This window comes from Pezoporus wallicus, unplaced genomic scaffold (assembly GCF_028554395.1).
Source record: "Pezoporus wallicus isolate ANWC-B61680 ecotype Strahan unplaced genomic scaffold, APGP_CSIRO_Pwel_v1 contig_6354, whole genome shotgun sequence".
NCBI classification, from domain to species: domain Eukaryota; kingdom Metazoa; phylum Chordata; class Aves; order Psittaciformes; family Psittacidae; genus Pezoporus; species Pezoporus wallicus.
In genome coordinates, this window is record NW_026638688.1 from 976,778 (window position 1) to 994,455 (window position 17,678).

Below are 17,678 nucleotides of genomic sequence, written 5' to 3' on the forward strand. Positions count from 1 at the left end.
TATACAAGACACTGCCTAGATGAATAGCCTCCATAGTCAGTGCCTCTAGATGCAAAGCAGCTGGTATGGATGCTGTGACCTTGCCAGCAGAGACAGTAAAGTTAAGGTCTCCTTACTGTTGCTCACAGTCATGCTCAGAAGCTGACACTTCTCTGCAGTGATGCTACTGAATTAAGATTGGGTTTTCTATTTTCATGCCACTGGTACCTCTGAGAGAAGTATTTATGACTTGTTTGTTGTTTTACCTCTGCCCCACTAATGAGTTTTCACAGCGTTTTAATTTAAAGGAAACAGGTCTGGTCTGTCATTAGCACATGAAGCATTTTAATATGACCTTGGGAAATAAAATTATTATATAAATTTATTTTCTTCTTTTTAATTTCCTTTTCCCTCCCTCTCTGTGTGTTTTGCAGCATGTCTCACCTCTTATAGGACGGTTTGTTCCATTTGCTGCTGTTGCTGCTGCTAACTGCATTAATATTCCACTAATGAGGCAAAGGTTTGAAAAAGAACAAAGATCACTCATTCTATATGTTACTGAGTTTTTAGAAGAGCAAGTTACTAAGTAAAAAGCACATTATATATCTTTAGCTTGTTTCAGAACCTAGCTAAAACCATATGCATGAGCTTGTTTTGATTAATTCATTATGACGGGCATAAAATAGAACATCCTTATTCTCTTCAGATAAATATCCATAGAGATCTTCAGTCTTACATCTCAGAAACCAATTACCAGCCCTTTAAAGGGGAAAAACAAATGAAAAGCACCATCTTATAAACACAAGGTTATGGGCAGAAAAGGGAATATATAAAGTATGTATTTACAATGAAGTTCAATCCATGGTAGCATTTATCTTTTACAAAAGGTGAGGAGTAGAGTAAAGGGAGTGTATCTCAGTATATCTGCCCTTCTGTCTGCTTCTCACTCCCCTGAATGAGTTTAACAGCTAACCTTGCACTTGTGGATAAGATGTAGTAGACAATAATGCAGATACAGAAATGTAGTTTGTTTTGTGCATCCATTTATGCTTTCAATTATGTTCTTAGTGGTTGAAATGAAACCTCAGCCTAGAATGTCAGAGGGGAGCCTTCACAAAGATTTCTGGTTTAGTTCTAATCTTCCTGTATTCCCTGTTTTGTCTGCTGGAAAGGACAGAGTAATTCCAGAGCAGTCCAGAAAATCCCACATTTCTGAATTGCTTTTTGAAGGAACCTCTCTGTTCTGTGAAATACAGAAATAACACATCTATTATCTCTTTTCTTCCCCTCAGAGTGCTGAAGCAGCAGATTGGTGTTACAAATATTCAGTTGTTTGCTTTTGAGCATATTTTCCCCCAGATCTTTCTCTGCCTTTTGAAATTTTTGTGCCAAAGTGTCACAAACAGGTTAACATGGAAAATAAAATACAAACTGTAATTCTTAGAAACAACAGTTTTAAGGGAACAGAGATAAGGTGACAAAAAGGAGAGTAAATGCATGTCTGTCATTGCTTTATTTTATTCCTTATTCAACAGAGAAATCAAGTGTGGAATCCCTGTCATGGATGAGAATGGAAACAGACTGGGTGACTCATCAAAAGCAGCTCAGCAGGCAATTGCCCAGGTGGTTATATCAAGGATTCTTATGGCTGCTCCTGGCATGGGTAAGAATAACTGCAGTAACGTGCAGCTCCTGATTGTCAGTTCCTAATGTGAGAGAGATTAAAGTCTATACAAGTGATTTTTCTTAGAGGTTGAATTATCATACAGTAATGCAGCCAGTGTTTACTTTTCCATTAAGAAGTTCCACAGAGAAGTAGACATTTCTTGCTGTGAATATATCCACTGTGTGTTGCACTGAAGGGCAGCAGAAAAGCTCCTGCAATGCTTTTGCAGAAAAGACACAGATAGCAAAGGAATGGCAACAAATTCCACTGGGGCAGAATTAGTTTAGTGAAGAGTAGGTGCTTTGCCCAGTGCCAAATTGCTGAGCTCAGGTTTAGTTATATGTGAAATTAGGAGGTTTGCTTAATGGGAGAATTTACCTCTGTAAATACCAATCCAGTATCTTGAATTGGCAATGTGAAATGAAAGCTCAGTTAATGACAGAAGACTGTGAATACTGTATTAATCTTAATAGAAAATTAAAGTGTCTTTTTCCCCTAGGTTGATGTTTCTTTTTTTCCTTATTTGCAGCAATTCCTCCTTTCATAATGAATACATTGGAAAAGAAAGCCTTTTTAAAGGTTAGTCTTAGATAATCTATGTATATGTATTTCCTATCCTAATATTGTCATGAATTTAAAATACTTTCTGAGCCTTCATATGTGCCACCCAAACACTCTGGAAGGACACCATTTGTAGAGTGTGAGTAGAGCTTGTGCTTTACAGCTGTTGCTTTCTTTGTGCCTTTCTTAGACAGAGATAGCCTGGTTCTTTTCATCACAGTGTAAAATGACATTAAAGAAAATATGAAGTTGTTATTTTTATAATTGTTCTTAAAAATGTAGAGTTCCTCCTAGTAAATGAATCTTCCTTCTTCTGAGACTTGGAATAGAGTTTATTAGAAAAACATTGAAAATGTTGATGTTTTTTCCTCAACATAGCAATAAAGAGGTTTTGCTTAGCTGCTATAGTAGCAATTTGACTTTGGAAACCACAATGATGGTAAAAACCTCTTTTGAAAATGATCCTTTAAAATTTACAGGATGAGCAAGTGCAAGGTAGACATAGAACGGGCATGCTTCATCAAAGATTACTTATTTCTTATATTCTGTTTATGTTAATACAGTATGATGTCAAACATCTGGTCTTAGTAAATATATAAACTAAATCAACATCGTGCACTGTGTATGCATGAGAGGCTAAAGAAGAATAATGACATTAGTTATAGGGTTGTCTAACACAAGAGAAATAATGTTCAGATGAGGAACTCTGTAATCCTTTACCAGTAAAGGGAGTTTCATCTTCACCAGCAGATATCCCTGATTTACTTACTGCATAGCTCCAGGCAAAGTCTCTGCCTGTGAAACCCACCCAGCAAGCTGGGAACAGTAGCCCAAAACAATATCTCCTTCCTGTTAGGAGAGCGTGGTCTGAGCTTCCAGACCCTCCCCTTGAAAAGTGGTTTGGGTGGGGACTGGCAGGACAAGCAGGGGCAGTTGTCTGGTTTTTTTTGCCTAAGATAAAAATTTCTAAAATATTTAAATTATATTTCTTACTATTTCTGCCTTTCATTTTTCTTGTGCGGTTAGATTACCCAGTTACATGCACCATGTGAAACTGGGAAGAAGTCACAAGTGTATTCCAAATGTGAAACCATATTTTTCCTGAAAGTTCTTTTCTTCCCGCTCCCCTTGCTAACACAAAACACTATTGCTCAGAATGTAAAAGCAGGAGATGTGGCATTTGAGTTCAGAGTAAATGACTGTGTGTGTGCTGCTTGTATCTCCTGAAGGAAGTAACGCTGCTGTGCATCCAAATACACCATTTCTCTGCAGCATGAAGAGCCTTGTACAGATTCGGCTAATACTTAATAGCTGATTTCTTTTGACCCCTACCATGTTTGCAGAGTAGCTTTAAGCTGCTTGAGATAGTGTTACATTTGTGAGTACATATTACCCAGAACATTAACCCTTGTTCAAATAAATAAATAAATAAATAAATTTTATGTATATTTGACATGGGAGAAATATCACAAATGCCATCAACTCAACTGGCAAATACATGACATTTGTGAAGAAGTTACAGTGATCCTCAGGGTTTGGAGACAACTGTCTGTAGTTCGTGTGTGGTATAATCAATATAAGGGTGTTGTGAATTTTTCAGATCAGCAAAAATGAGCGATTTCTTCAGTGACTACTCAGTGGTCTTTGGTACCGTCATGACCGTTTATGCTCACCTGTTCCACCCCCTCAGCCTCAAAGACTGTGAGTTCAGGTGAAAAACTGTTCTGCAGGTAGTCAGTGTAACACTTGATAGAGATTAGTATTAAAACCATTGAGGAATGAGCTGCATTTTTAACAAGCAGCTTCTGCATGTCCTCTTGAGGTTTTGGAAGCACCATCCCATTTGCAGTCCTCCAACACCACACAATGCTTTACTAACTCATTATTCTTAGCCTTTGCTTTTGCACACCATCACTCTTGAAAATAATTCTTGTATGCTTGCCAAAGCCTATTAAGCAATGCATAAGGCCAGAAAACAGGCAAATGGTTTGTGAAATAATGGAGAAAATGAAATGAAGTTCTGCAGTAAATCAGAAAAGCTTCTGGAATGCTGATGTCTGTGATAGCAGGCTATCATTCTCTGATATTTGAAATAAGATGAAGATTATGCAGCACTATTCATCCCCCATATTCCAACATTGTTTCTCATGAGAATGTTTCGATGGTGACATTAGTATAAATTAACAATAATCCCAAAAGTTACTGCTAGAAAACGATTCAAAAATGTTTTTAGAACACAAGCACATACTTACTGCTTCAAAAAGAATCTAATTATTGCTTTACTTGAAAAAATATTTTTTAATATGTGTGCTTTTGCTATAGGTTTCAGCAGTGGCTTTGGCTGCCTTCTAGGTGATTATTCAGAGTAGTAGTTCTTGAGTGGGCTGAATAATGTCTGTGTTCATTATCCCATTACACTTGACTAGCTCTGCACAGAACCAAGTCATTTTATCTGCTACAGCAGGAAGATCCATAAACAACCTTCCTCTGAGGCACAGTGTTTGTAGATTTAGTTTATTTACAGGTAACCTTTCTCCTAAGAAAATAAATTCATTTTTTCCATAGAAACTTCTGGAAATTCCAACTGACACTGAAGTTTCAGTTTATATTACTGCTCCTACAGCTTCAGCTACTGTTTCTCATGGCCGCTGTACTGTATTAATATCAAAGTTTGTTACACAAATTTCCTCATATATCCCTAAAATAAGCTCCTTGGGGTCTCTTAGTTTGAAACTAAAATACGTATTCAAAACTGTTACAAAACTAGAACAGAGAGCTTTTTGGTTGAGTTTGGGTTTGGTTTTTTTTAAGGATCATTCATGAATGTCTTATGCCTTAGGGTCCTCCATACATTCTTAATTTAACTACCATTTCAGTTTTTCTTTTTCTTTTGAAAACAGGGCTAGCCTTGGAAAGTTGACAGATTTTGAAATCCAACAGTGAAAGGAAGCAGTGAGAAAAAAAGCTGATTCTCTTTATGGCTTTTGTTTGCTTAATTATCATTTCTCCATTTTCTCTGTTCACGCTAACCCTTGAAGATGCCATAAAGACATCTGGAAATTAAATTCTAATTCATCAGGAGCTGCCTTCTTCTGGAGTTAAGTTATAGTTCTCTAACACAGTAAATTCTTCTGCCATCTTGTACTTCTCCGTTTTATCTCTTTGTAGGGATGTACAGCTTGCATTTGAGTTTTGCTTTATTGTTTTACATTGTTCCCTGGGCAACTCAATTCTTAAGATTGACCTCTCAGTTTTATCTTGCCATCTTTCTTGATGAGCACAGGCTGGTAGCATTCTTGAAAAATAAAGGCTGTAACTCAGATGAAGTACCTTGGCAAAAATGTTCCAGCACATGAAATAGATGTCGTTCATATTGCCTGTGCTAGCAGACATCTCTCTCAGATCAGTGACCAACTCTGACAGAGGTATTAAACCATCTATTACTTTCATGACACCCTCCAACAACCTTTTTAGTTACGAAATTATATTTGGGATCTTCTGTTATGTATCTCAGCTCCCACTGCAATGCGTAGCATCCCTTTCCCTTAATCCTCCTCAGAGACTGAAGTCATTCACAGTAGTTTGACTTGTGTTCCCAAATACGTGCAATTTACCAATGCCACGGTCCGACGTCTCTTCCACTGTCAGTCACACCATCTCTTGTTATGAACTCTCCCCGTGTATAAAACGTAGAGCATGAGTGAATTTATCTCTCAGCTGACAGCCAAATGAAGGTTTGTTTAATGAAGTGCCAGAACAGCAGAGCACTGCTGCATTCACTCTTTATCTTTTTGCTATTACTGTCTTTTTTCCGTTTCTTATCTATTGTTACAGGTTATTGCTGAATTGCACAGTTCCTTCTGCATTCATTTCTGGATTACAGCTTGACTCCGGGTGGGGGGTAGGAAAAAGAAGCAATCTTCTACATCATTTCTTCTCCCTCAGACTGTGGAGAAAGTTTACTCTTCACAGGCTTGTTTTCCATGCCTCTTCTTCTGCTATGACCTTCTTTAACACCAGGCTTTGTTCCTAAATTTCTTTGTTCTATTTTTGCTCTCAGGTAGTGCCTGTTTCTTGTTCACCAGTTTCCCCTCTAACTTCTACATCTTGAGAAATGCTTCTTGCAGGAAAATAAACTATTTTTTGAGAACATCATCCACTGTAACGTGATTTTAACTCATTTGCTGTTTTATTTTAAAATCAGCTTCCTTGATGTGCAGTTGTGTGTGCACTACTAACCAGAGACACTGATTTTATTGCAGCAACAGACCGTTGCAGCAGTATCGTTTGAATGGGTCTGGTTTTGTTTCATTGGTAATTAACTTCCACTAAAATTCTAACATGGGGGGAATGGATTCCTAAATAGTTTAGACCTACATGAAAAATGTCCTATTTCTTGGTAGATGTTCCAAGTTCTGCAAAAGTTGCAGTAATGAGTAATATGCTAAAAATGCATCCATATGTTGCGTGTTGCTTTCTCAGCTTTATTTTTCCCAATCCTTCTACCCTTTTTCCCGTAATAAAAGGTGAACTCTTGCATAATCAGGATTGCATAATTGGGTACCAGACTTGCTACAGGGAGAAGTTCCTACGCATCAAAGTCAGAAAAAAGGGCTAAGAGAGGCAGACAAAACAGTCAACCAGCTGTCATAGTTCCAAAGGGACACTTACTCAGGATATCAGTGTACATTGGTATCACTGGGAATTTTCTTGTTACTTTTCAAAGGGATTGAACTCTCAAATTGGAGCTCAGCTTTAATATATACTGATACTTGTTTTGCCTTCGTCGTGTCTCTTAGAATATAAGAATTCCAGGATGGTGGGAGGGGAGGGGGAGAAAAGATACCCTCCTCACTTTGTGCACTTTCCTTTCAACAGAGGTATCCTTGGATGAGTGCTCCCATTCAAGTTGGATTAGTTGGATTCTGGTGAGTTCTTTGGGTTGTGTCTGCTGTCTTAAGAGATAGTTGAAGGGTTTTTTTTCAGAAGGAGTAGCAGTATTTGCTCTTTCTTTAAATAAATAAAAAAAGGCTACAGCAGTTAATGTAACTGATAACACCCTATTAAAAAAAAAAAAAAGCCAATAATGAAGGATCTGACAAGAAAAGCAGAGGGAGGGAGAAAGAAAGGGAGTGGCAAAAGGCATGGAGCAGCTTGCTGGAATCTAATCCTGTAGGTTGTTGAATTCTTGAAACATTTGATTAATGGAGAGGTGCAGCTGCTGTTCTGCTGTTGTCTAATGTTTTATGTTGTCATGGACACCAATGTGAAACACTGGAAGAACATAAAATGATAATTTTATACACATTTGTAAGCATGGTATTGATGCATTTAGTACTACATAGTAGATAAAAGATTTCATAAGGTATAATGCAGCAAGAGACAAAGGTCACAAAGCACTTACTTCGTGGAACTTTAAGCTCACTGTATACAAAAAAAGAGCTTTCTGCCTTAAGACCATGCCTAAAGAGTCTGAATTTTCATTTAGTACCCTAACTATTGCAAACCCATTTTTGTCTCCTTTAGTCTTGTGTTTGCCACACCCCTGTGTTGTGCACTGTTTCCTCAAAAAAGGTATGTATTCCCGTTACATCATTCTTAATGTTACACTCCCAGCTGCATGCAAGGTATTGCAAAAACACAAACACATCATTGCCTCCTAGAGCATACAGTTAATTCCCATAAAACAAGTGTGATAAACATGAGAATATATAGAAAAATAACTATGTTACACATCAATAATATATAACAGTAGAATTGGGCTTACTTGTTTACAGACTCTTAGCAGCTCGAGATACAGGTACATAGGGACAGCAAACAAGAGGTTTGGGTGCATAGTTTAACCATGTGTTCTCATGCCAGGATGTTTGAGCTTGGTAATACAGAGTTAAGAATCACTAGAATGATTCATAAAAAAGGCTAATGTGGTCTAAATAATATATTGACATCCAGTAAGGTTATACTTTGATTAAACAGTCCCATCTTAGTTTCAGCTGGAAACACTGGCCTATACACAGAACAGCATTTAGCTATATGTGCTTATTTGCAATTTATTTATATTTTTCTAGAAAGAATTTTCCATTAATACACAAATAGCTCAGTACTGAAAACTATCTTAGAAGCAAAATAGCTGACATCAGACTGAAACCTGGATGGGTTACTTGCAAACATTAAGTTCGCACAATATGCAGTATGTAATATGAAGAGGGTCTTAAATTCAATTAAGCTGTCCCTCATATTTTAGTGGTTGTCTAAACAGTGCAAGCTGGAGCTAAATCTATTAAAATATTGATCAAATAAAGTAGCTTTTAACTTCCAGAAAACAATACCCAGTTCTCATCTGATGCAATTATTGGAGTACAGCAAAGCAGTCTGAAATCATCTGCTTCCATACGTGGCAGAGTAGAGAATGGTGGTAAGCAGCACTAAGCTACCTGGAGATGACTTAACAAACTAGCACAGCAAGTGTGGTACAGTTCTTGATTTTAACCAGGGCTATGCGTTTCACAAGATTGGACCTGAAACTATAATGCAGCTAATTGAATGACCTGGCAGATTAAATTCACTTTAAGGTTTGTAAGAGTCATAAAAGTGACTAAAGTCAGGCAGTGAGTTAAATAGGCAAATACATTATATTTAATAAAAACACCTTTAAAAAGTTAAGTTTGTATTGCCAGAAACAACTGCAAGCAGCTAAGTCGGTTCCTAGCCAACAGCCATTTCTTGACTCTGTTGACTGTCCTGCTGCCTTTTAAGCAGGGATTTGTTTGCCCCTGCACTGTGAGCACAATTCCTTCATGAGAAGTTAAAGAGCTGAAAACTCTTTTCACACTCCAGGAAGCTTAACCAGATATGTCTTCCATCTTACTTTACATTCAAGTGTTTGTTATATGTAACTATTTCACTGTTTCTTTTGCTTAGTTCTATGTCTGTAACACGCTTGGAGCCAGAATTGGAAGCCAAGATCCGAAAGAACAGCCCTGAAGTAGAACGTGTATACTTTAATAAAGGATTATAATTCAAGGAAGGGAAAGTATCTTTCAAGGAGGATCTTGTGACCTTATTTTTGAACTATGTGCCAACGTAGTTGAAGATAAGAGCTCAGTTCAGCTTGTCCTTTTGTTAAACAACTTCGATCACCTCCATTATTTTATATTTCAAGACTTCGCTGTAGTGTTTAAAATACAAAAGGTCATTTTGTCCACTTTGGTATCAATTAAAAGTTTAACCATACATATCCAAAAATGTTTATATAAGCTCTCAAGCAGCTACAACAACAAACAAACACACAAAAATACATGCTATTATATTGGATTTGCCACCTATTCCAGTAATAGTAGGGCAGGGGTTTCTCCATAAAAAGTCATAGAGCAACTGAACGAAGTTGCCACCCTCTGCCAGCAGCAGGACGGGGAGCTGAACGTGACAGGAGGTTGTGCAGGAAGGGCTTTTTACCAGGAGGTTGATTAGGTTGTAGGTTTTCCCGGTTGGCACAGAACCGTTTCTTTAAGGCAGATGTTGGAGGAGCCTGGAGCTTCTGTACAGTGTGGTACTGTTCTGCAATACAAGCTGCTTTCTTCCGTAGGTCTAGTTTTACCAGCATCATGTTGTTCTGCAGTTCTGCCAGTGTTTGGTCCTGAGAAAGGGGAGGCAACAGATATGTATGTAGACATGACAAGTTGTCTAACTTCCTGGTTACTGTGAACTGAAGATAAAAATCTGCCTTTGCCAAAATTCATTAACTGGTGAGCTGAATAAGGCCATGTATAAAAGCTTCTACTGTCAACAGTGTAGCAGTTCAATAACAAAATAGAAACGGTAAGGATAGGAAAAAGCTGAATCCATCCTTCTGCAAACATGCTGCCATAGGAACTGTGATAGAGTGAATTGGATAAGGAAGTGAGAACTCTGAATTCTCCTGCTTTAGGTGTAGACTGTCAGCTGAATATTAACAGTTTGGGTCTTTTCTGGAGAGTTAGATGTGCAGTCTGACTCAGACATTGGAAAAAATCAGCAGTATACATCCCTTAGTGTAATAGTATGTATCTAGAGAATGTCATTTTTATTTGCAGCTTCAAGAACCTAGGTTATTCTGCTGATTATGGCAAAGCACATAGAGGAAATCCCCCTGTACAGCCACAACAAAACAGAAACGTTACCTGTCTAGCCAGAATATCATCACATGTAAAGAGCACTTCTCGAAGTTTCCCTGCACTTGTGCTGTGGCAGCACGCTCTTTCTGCAGACTGAAGAGATTCCCCAAGTTTCTGTAATTCTGAACGCAGCAATCTGACATTCTACAGGAAAAAAGGTTCAACATGAGATCTAGCTTTGACATTGCTGTGCAAGCAAAGCCACCCCAGGGTAATTCAGACATGCAGGACCTGAGGAAGGATCCCATTTGAGGGAGATACACTGGGATCCCACATTACAGAGCCTTTTGCATCTCTAGTAAAGGTTTTCATACCCATTACATTTTCAACCATTTGCTTAAAAATCTGGAAACAGCAGCTCCAAACACTCTTAAACTGGCAACTACCTTGCCCTGCAAGTGTTCCTTTCTGTAACAGAGATGGAGTTACCTTCTGTCCATCCTCCAGCTTCCTGTCTACATCCACAGTAATGGGTCTGGCAGAGGGAGGTGGCTCCAGCAATTTCTGGTACTTGCGCAACTCTAGGAACAGACAAAAAGCAATGAGCAACAGTACGATCATAAGCTTTCAGTTTTTCTGAAGATTCCCCTTGAGATAAGCTGCCACAGGCAAGCTGAGAAAAGCTTTGTGCAGATATGCACAAGTGTTCCAGACTTCTCCCTATCAGTTATGCAGAGGAACTTCAGAATTTGAACTGGGATATGATCCTGCCCTAAAGTCCATTTTCACATGAAAATGCAGTGAAACCCAGAATAGTGGTTTCAGGATGTCTGAATCAAGTGTGCTTGCTGATAAAATGTATCTCTAACCCTTTATAAGGGCTGCTCTGGTGTAGTTAAGGACCAGTGTAGCATCATCACTGCCTTACCTGCTGTTGCAGTATTTAACTCTGTTTGACATTGCTCTAGCTTCGCTTTAGTATCTTCCAGCTCGTGTTGCAGAGCACATGAGGTAGCTGCCACTCTCTTTGATCGGCGCAAGCCTTGTCCCAGGTCCTTTTGCTTAGTATCCAGGCTGTCCAATTTTTGTTTTGCTTCCTGCAGAGCAGCTTGAAGCTCCTCGATCTTCTCATCACGCTCCTTGGAAAGCAAGTTTGTTCAAATAGTCAAGATGATCTTAACACAGCTTTCCTGAAACTTTCAGTGTCTTTTCTTCCAGGAGACTTTCACAATCAGACACTTTACACACTGGACCCAGCCTTAGTGCCCTTTCAGTGAAAAGTGTGAACCCATTTTCTGGGAGCCTAATCCACTTTTTTTGCAGCCTCTAGAGATGAGTAACTTTCAGATTAAGGGTTGAAAATCAGAAAACCTAGTCACCTACATAAAGCAGTGGACAAGAAGCAAGAATTGTGGCTCAAGCTATCCAATAATATCACAAAAAGCAAAATGTTTGTTTGCTTAAGTCACCTTCATGGATTCAAGTACCCCAAGCCCCTCCCAACCCAGTGCCATTTTCCTGATATCATTTCATTGCCCTAAACACACCTGGATCATCTCCTGGTAATAGTCAGTGAGTGATTCCTTCAGGTTATTCAGTTTATCCTCATACAGTTCCTCCAGCAGCTCCTTCTGAGTATCCAAATGTTGGCTACAAAGAGCAAACAACTACATGTCAGGGGCTGGCAGTTCTTGGTAGCATAGATCACCCTTAACAAAGGGAGGGAGATCAACGTAAGCTGTACCTGCACCACTGCTCCTTCTGCCGCATGTGCTCCAGCATCTCATTGCAGATCTCCTCACGGAGACGCATTTCTAGTTGCAGCTTCTCCTGCCGCTCTTGCACCAGCAGCTCTCGTGCAGCTTCCACTACACGCAGCAAGTCCTGCAAAAAGGGCACAGACCCCATTGCCCACACTGCACAACAGAATTGAACCTTAAATTAGGTAATCCCGTATCTGTAGGATAAGGTGACCTAGGTTTAAGATCCTTTAAAGCTGTTCTTGATCCTCTGTCCATGAAGGCTGTAAAAAAAAAAAACAAAAAAGAAAAAACAAAAAACACAGCCCACCTCCTTCTCATACACGGAGACATCCGCTTCATCCTCACTGTCATCTTCTGATTCCACTTCATCCTTTGCCACTGCCTCTGCACCTTGGCTGGTTCGCCTGTTGTGCTCTTTAATGATTGATTGGATGGATGGAAGTTCCAGCTTTGTGGGTGGTACCTGAACAAGCTGAAGGGGAAAAGGGCATTATTACTAATCCACAAAAGAAGCTGCACAGCCTTTAAGCACAGCACTTTTCTGCAGCCTGTCAACTCTTTCAGTTTAGCAGAATCTGGAAGTACTGTAAAGACAATAATCCACTGGAAAAGCATAGGGAAGATTTGCAAGCCATCCCATCTTGTGATGGAAAAGGGCTCACTCTCAAAGAAGCAAGATGTATCCTGACCATACCGTGATCCTGGTCTGTGCTGCTTACCTGGCTAGCAATGGCCGAGAACTTGGCTACATGCAGAGTTTCATCATATGTAGATGCACACTGGTTAATGTTGACAATCATGCAAGAGCGCCCACGTCCAGTGAAGAAACCCTGGAACACACGGGTTAGCTTGCTGTCCCTGAAGGGAACCATGGTCTGCTTCAATCTGTGGGGAGAAACAAGAGTGAGCCCATAGAAAAGAACAGCTTCCCTACATCCTCCCTCTGGAATTTTGGATACTCACTTGGACTGCTGGTTCTGGCGGAGGGCAGCAATGCAGCGACCCAGCGTGTGGAGAGAGGTATTGATGTTGTTTGCTTCTTTCATTCGGTCCCCATTTTTCTGGTCTTTGCAGCGCTCTGACCCCGCAAGGTCACACAGGGATAACCTGAAGAGGGCACAGGGGATGTTCACATGAACTACTGGGTTTGTCCTGTTCTATCAAGGTGTAGAATTCAGACATCCTGCAATCCCCTACACCTTGCTCACCTTCCCAGCTTCCCCAGAAGGGAAGTACTTTTAGTGTGTAGTGCTATTGCTGGACAAAAAGGCCTACTCTAGGGGTTACAAAAGGTTAAACCAGCATGAGCTTGCAGTGTCAACTTCGAAGGTCCTTTGCCAGTCCTCAGGACAGCCACTTCCCAGGTACTGAGACAACTACATCCCAGGAAAAGGCATTGGTAACACTCAGATCAGCCCTGCTGCAGGTGCAGTGTTACATTTACCTTCATTCAAAGAGCTTAGGAACTACCTCAAGTTGTACTCTGCAGTACTCCTCACAAAATTCTTAGTCAGTTCCAAGAAGAGTGGGAACATTTACTCCAATACTTTAAACAAGTCCTTCCTCCAGATATTTCCCATACCCCATATCCATGGCAAAAGGCAGGAAGTTGAGTCCACAGAGAACACCTTCAAATCCTAGCGCATAAAACTTACTCGCTGATTTTTGGAACAGTTTCGCTGCCACCTCTTTGCAAGTGCAGAATCCGAATGGAGAACACACTGTGACTGTGAAGAGACAGGCAGATATTTTAAAAAGGAAACGCAACCTTCCTCAAACAAATTCTGAGAAGCCCTTCAGAACTGTATTTCTGCCTAAACCTCCCTCCCCCTTCAGACCTTCGACTGGAGTTCTGGTTCATGAGGGTGCTGGCAAAACTCTGGTTTTTCCGACCCAGTTTCAGGAGCTTCCAGGCCTCATCAGCATCCCGGACATTGATCCAGTTCAGATCTGGAAAAGGAGGCACACATTGGGCAAGGCAGTCAGGAGACTATTAGCCCCAGCTTCACCACTGCATTTCCTTGCCATTAGCAAACTTAACATTCCTATAAATCAGAGACAGAGACCTCTGAGGGGCAGCCATAGAGGGCATCCCCAACACATCACACTGCTGAGCCACACACCTACCCAGTCCCTCAAGTCTCCCTAGGAAGCCAGTAATAAATATCCTTTGGGTAAATCTACCTTTCACATAGGGGTTGCCAGTCTGGTCTTCACAGAGCCGCAGTGTCTGCCTCTTGCGGCTCTGGCCAGATAAAGCTGGTTCTAACAAGTCATAGATGAACTCATTGTAAATCTCAAAGAAGGAGACCCAGATGGAGAACTGCACATCTCCCGTGTTGGTGAGTGAAATGCGGTCCAAGTCAGCCCAGCGAGGGCCCAGCTCTAGAGGAAAAAAACAAAAAGGAGGAAAAAAAGTCATGACTGCAGCTTTTTACAAGTCCAGCCTGAAAGGTTTAGCCAGAGTGAGATGTTTTTCTCCAGCAGGAACACTACCGCTGATGCAAGTTATTCTGTATACCTCTTCTCATTCAGACCGACTCTAATGCATGTTTGCAGGAGGCAGCCTAAAATCTGCTTAAAGAGCATCCTTCTTTGTGTGTAGGGACCTTTTATGTCCATATTCTTGACTCCAGAAGTATAGGATATTTCAACCATGAACTCTTCACAGCATAAATAACATTTTAATCCTCAATAATCACTCCATGCTGCCAGTACCTTCCAGATGAGCTGGTCATTCCTAGGTTTGAGAGTCTGGGCACAAGCACTCAGTGCAACGTGTCACTTCAGCACCTTGCTTTCCAGCTATCCCCATCTCATGGCATTCAGCTGCTCAATAACCACACCCCTTGAACGAAGTGGTGTCAAATAACTACATTTCACAAGGGCTGGTTATTATGCAGCAGTGAATTCTTTGTATGTATGTCTTGTCAACATACGAAGTTCTTCAGCCGTAACATCCTTATCTTTCAAAGGGAAAACTGGCAAAACAACAGCACCTTTGCTCCTTTATACCCACAACACAGCATCCAAATAGCCATCACTCTTTCTTCCCCTACCCTCCAATAAGAAGCAGGTAGTACCCAACAGGCTTCCAGACTTACCTTCTGTCTGGCTGACATCTGAATGGTTGGTGAGCTGGCTAGATGAAGAGAGGCCAGCCACTCCACTGTCAAAGCTGCCACTGGCAGTGGCCTGGAGCTGAGATTCAGCACTGTGACTCCTCTTCATTGGTGTTAACAGCTCCTCCTGGAAGGAAACAAAGAACACGAGCATGTATGCTATATGACATCATCCTTCCCCTTGTATTATTAGGCCTAAAGGCCAAGCGCTTACCTCCCACAGACCTCCCCGCAGCATGGTCTGTTTCTTGGTCTCTTCCAGTCGCACCTGCTTGCTGTCCAGCCAGATCACCTCATTGGAGAGGAAGGGCTTCAGATCCATGCCTTTGTATAGTTGGTCCCCCACACTGTTGAAGATGACCGCTAAGGAGCGAGGCAGAATCCCCCCATCTTTGTTGCTTCCTGAAGCAAGAACAGCAGCAAGCTAAGGATTAGCATGTAGAAGCAGACAACTCCTTCAACAGGCTCCTAACACCTAGTTTTCCTTACCCTGAATAGTGTGAGTCTTCCCTGAATTGGTGATGCCATAGGTGTAAACCAGCCAGTTCTGCCCATTCAGTACATCCTTGACCACCTGCTTCATTGTCTCATCAAAAAACAATTTCTGCCCCACATCTGGTCCAAAGATCTGCAAACGATACATGAAAAATGGCTTCATATAGACCTTTCCTATCTTTTGACTGCTGATAGCTGTTCAAGTAATATTACGTAGACCTTTGTTCCTTTTACTAGCCCCACATCACAAGAAACAGACCCACCAGTAATTCCAGTCCAGACCACTAAAACAAGCTGTTCACTTGCTTAATGCAGTAATATCTGATAGCACTATAGCCTCTAGTGTGTTTGGAGTCTCAGGAGCAAAACAAGAACTTTGTATTTGCTGCCAAAAAAAGTTGTCAGGAACAGCTTAAAAAGAGAAAAATTAAGGAAACAGTGACAGAAACAAACAGAAGGTTGTTCAAGACTACACAGTTAATGCAGTGCATTAGAATCAGTGCACATTAATGAGTCAGCTTTCAAGCTGTAATGATGGTTTAAGCTCTGAAGACTTCCAGGTGAATTGTCCCAGTTACCTACCTGAGTAAAAGAGAACCTGTGTGCTGCTTGTCCCACTCCACGTTCTGTGCTCCGCATGGTGAAGGAGTCCTTAGGGGCTTTTAGAAGAAGGGTCTCCGGATTCTCAATGCAGACACAGCCCTAAAGAACACATAAACCCCATCATCACATTGGTTTACAAGAGGCCTTAGCATAGACAGCAAAGGATAGTCCACCTCCCAGCAAGCACACGGGCAACCAGCTCGGAGACTGCTTCATTCAGTGTCTTACCTGGTCTTCTCCTTTTTCCAGTTCTGTAGATTTCAGAGGACGAACTCTCAAATAGACCTTTAATTTTCCATCACTGTCTTCAGCTACAGGCTGCAAAAATCAGCACAGGTTAAGCACAGCAGCTAGAGAGGCAGTACACAGCCTCCACCAAAACACTACAGGAACCACAGCACGGAACACACAGCTACCCCAACTAGTGCTCAATAACTAATGGACACTCCTCTATCCCAAAATCCCCAGCAATACCATAAGTTTTCTTAGGCATTTCCAGTCACACCAGTGTTTCTTTTAGCTAGTGAATTAGACCAAGAGCTTGAAGACGTGACAGCAAAACCAGTGGCCAGACAAAGTACCACACTAAGAGGAATCATGTGAAGAGGCGCTTCATAGTGCAGTGCTCGTAACAGGAACTGCTCCCCCAGAGCAACATTTCATCTAGCCTCTACTGAAAAGTATCTGTTGGCCATGCAGCACAACACCATTGTACAGACACACAGCAGCCACAAGTCAAAACACTGCCCTGCTTGTGACTTTAAAGCTCCAACCTCACCTGCTGGGAGCCCTCGGGATTTGGAGAGATGGCAGAGAACTCCGACAGCAGGTCCTTGCGCACATCAGCCCCAAACCCTGTTGTTGTGGATTCAAGAACAGGGGAAGCTGCTGCAGCATCATCATCAGAGAACAGCCCTGGGGAGGCAAGTGCTTGCGCCATGATGCCTCCACACAGCTCCTGGAGAAAAAGGGGCACAGGGAGCACAGGGTGATGTTACAGCATGACTCCAAACTCTGGTCCCCACACGTACACCCCACTACATAGTCTGCCACCGCTGCCACATCAGTCTGTCCCCCACAAGCATGGGCTGCCAAAAGGAACCATCCTTGCACACACACCATCACGGGATGCCGCTGCAAATGCACACACGCACCGGACCTCTCGCACGCACAGACCGCCACATGGCGTCCAGCAGACATAGCACGCACAGACCACACACGGCTCCACGCAGGCTGCACTCCACAATACCCCCAGAGACCACCGCACAGGCACAGCTTCTTCCGAGTTGACCCAGACCCAGACCCAGACCCAGACCCAGACCCAGACCCAGACCCAGACCCAGACCCAGACCCAGACCCAGACCCAGACCCAGACCCAGACCCAGACCCAGACCCA

The 17,678-nt window shown here is 41.6% G+C and overlaps 2 protein-coding genes across 6 annotated transcripts in view; one reads left to right on the forward strand and one right to left on the reverse strand.

The window, feature by feature from the left end:
• SFXN1 (sideroflexin 1) overlaps positions 1 to 9,250 on the forward strand; it is a 24,089-nt gene extending 14,839 nt beyond the window's left edge. For 3 of the 5 annotated variants that reach the window (XM_057412011.1, XM_057412013.1, XM_057412012.1), the window contains exons 6-11: positions 414 to 499; positions 1,515 to 1,642; positions 2,175 to 2,224; positions 7,085 to 7,134; positions 7,733 to 7,780; positions 9,128 to 9,250. In XM_057412011.1, the coding sequence (XP_057267994.1) occupies positions 414 to 499; positions 1,515 to 1,642; positions 2,175 to 2,224; positions 7,085 to 7,134; positions 7,733 to 7,780; positions 9,128 to 9,224 (459 nt within the window). In that variant the 3' untranslated portion in view covers positions 9,225 to 9,250. Of the gene's footprint in view, positions 1 to 413; positions 500 to 1,514; positions 1,643 to 2,174; positions 2,225 to 3,806; positions 3,918 to 7,084; positions 7,135 to 7,732; positions 7,781 to 9,127 lie in introns of all 5 variants that reach the window. The other 2 variants (XR_008972491.1, XR_008972490.1) reach the window with 2 other exon arrangements.
• KIF20A (kinesin family member 20A) lies at positions 9,188 to 17,228 on the reverse strand. Its single transcript, XM_057412009.1, has 18 exons — positions 17,061 to 17,228; positions 16,511 to 16,600; positions 16,262 to 16,381; positions 15,674 to 15,812; positions 15,399 to 15,586; positions 15,167 to 15,311; positions 14,247 to 14,447; positions 13,901 to 14,012; positions 13,718 to 13,789; positions 13,026 to 13,169; positions 12,782 to 12,947; positions 12,370 to 12,534; positions 12,044 to 12,183; positions 11,847 to 11,949; positions 11,228 to 11,438; positions 10,789 to 10,880; positions 10,366 to 10,503; positions 9,188 to 9,842 (listed from the first exon to the last, which is right to left on the reverse strand). Exons 1-18 carry the CDS (start codon positions 17,220 to 17,222, stop codon positions 9,570 to 9,572), a joined length of 2,661 nt encoding a protein of 886 aa, XP_057267992.1. The 5' UTR covers positions 17,223 to 17,228; the 3' UTR covers positions 9,188 to 9,569.
• Positions 17,229 to 17,678: the final 450 nt, after the last annotated feature.

Coding starts and splice junctions, on each gene's coding strand:
- KIF20A (XM_057412009.1), bottom strand. CDS start 17,222: ATGGCGCAAGCACTTGCCTCCCCAGGGCTGTTCTCTGATGATGATGCT. Junction 12,948..13,025: donor CGCCAGAACCAGCAGTCCAA/GTGAGTATCCAA, acceptor TTCTCCCCACAG/ATTGAAGCAGACCATGGTTC. Junction 10,881..11,227: donor GTTAAATACTGCAACAGCAG/GTAAGGCAGTGA, acceptor GTCTGTTCCTAG/AGTTGCGCAAGTACCAGAAA.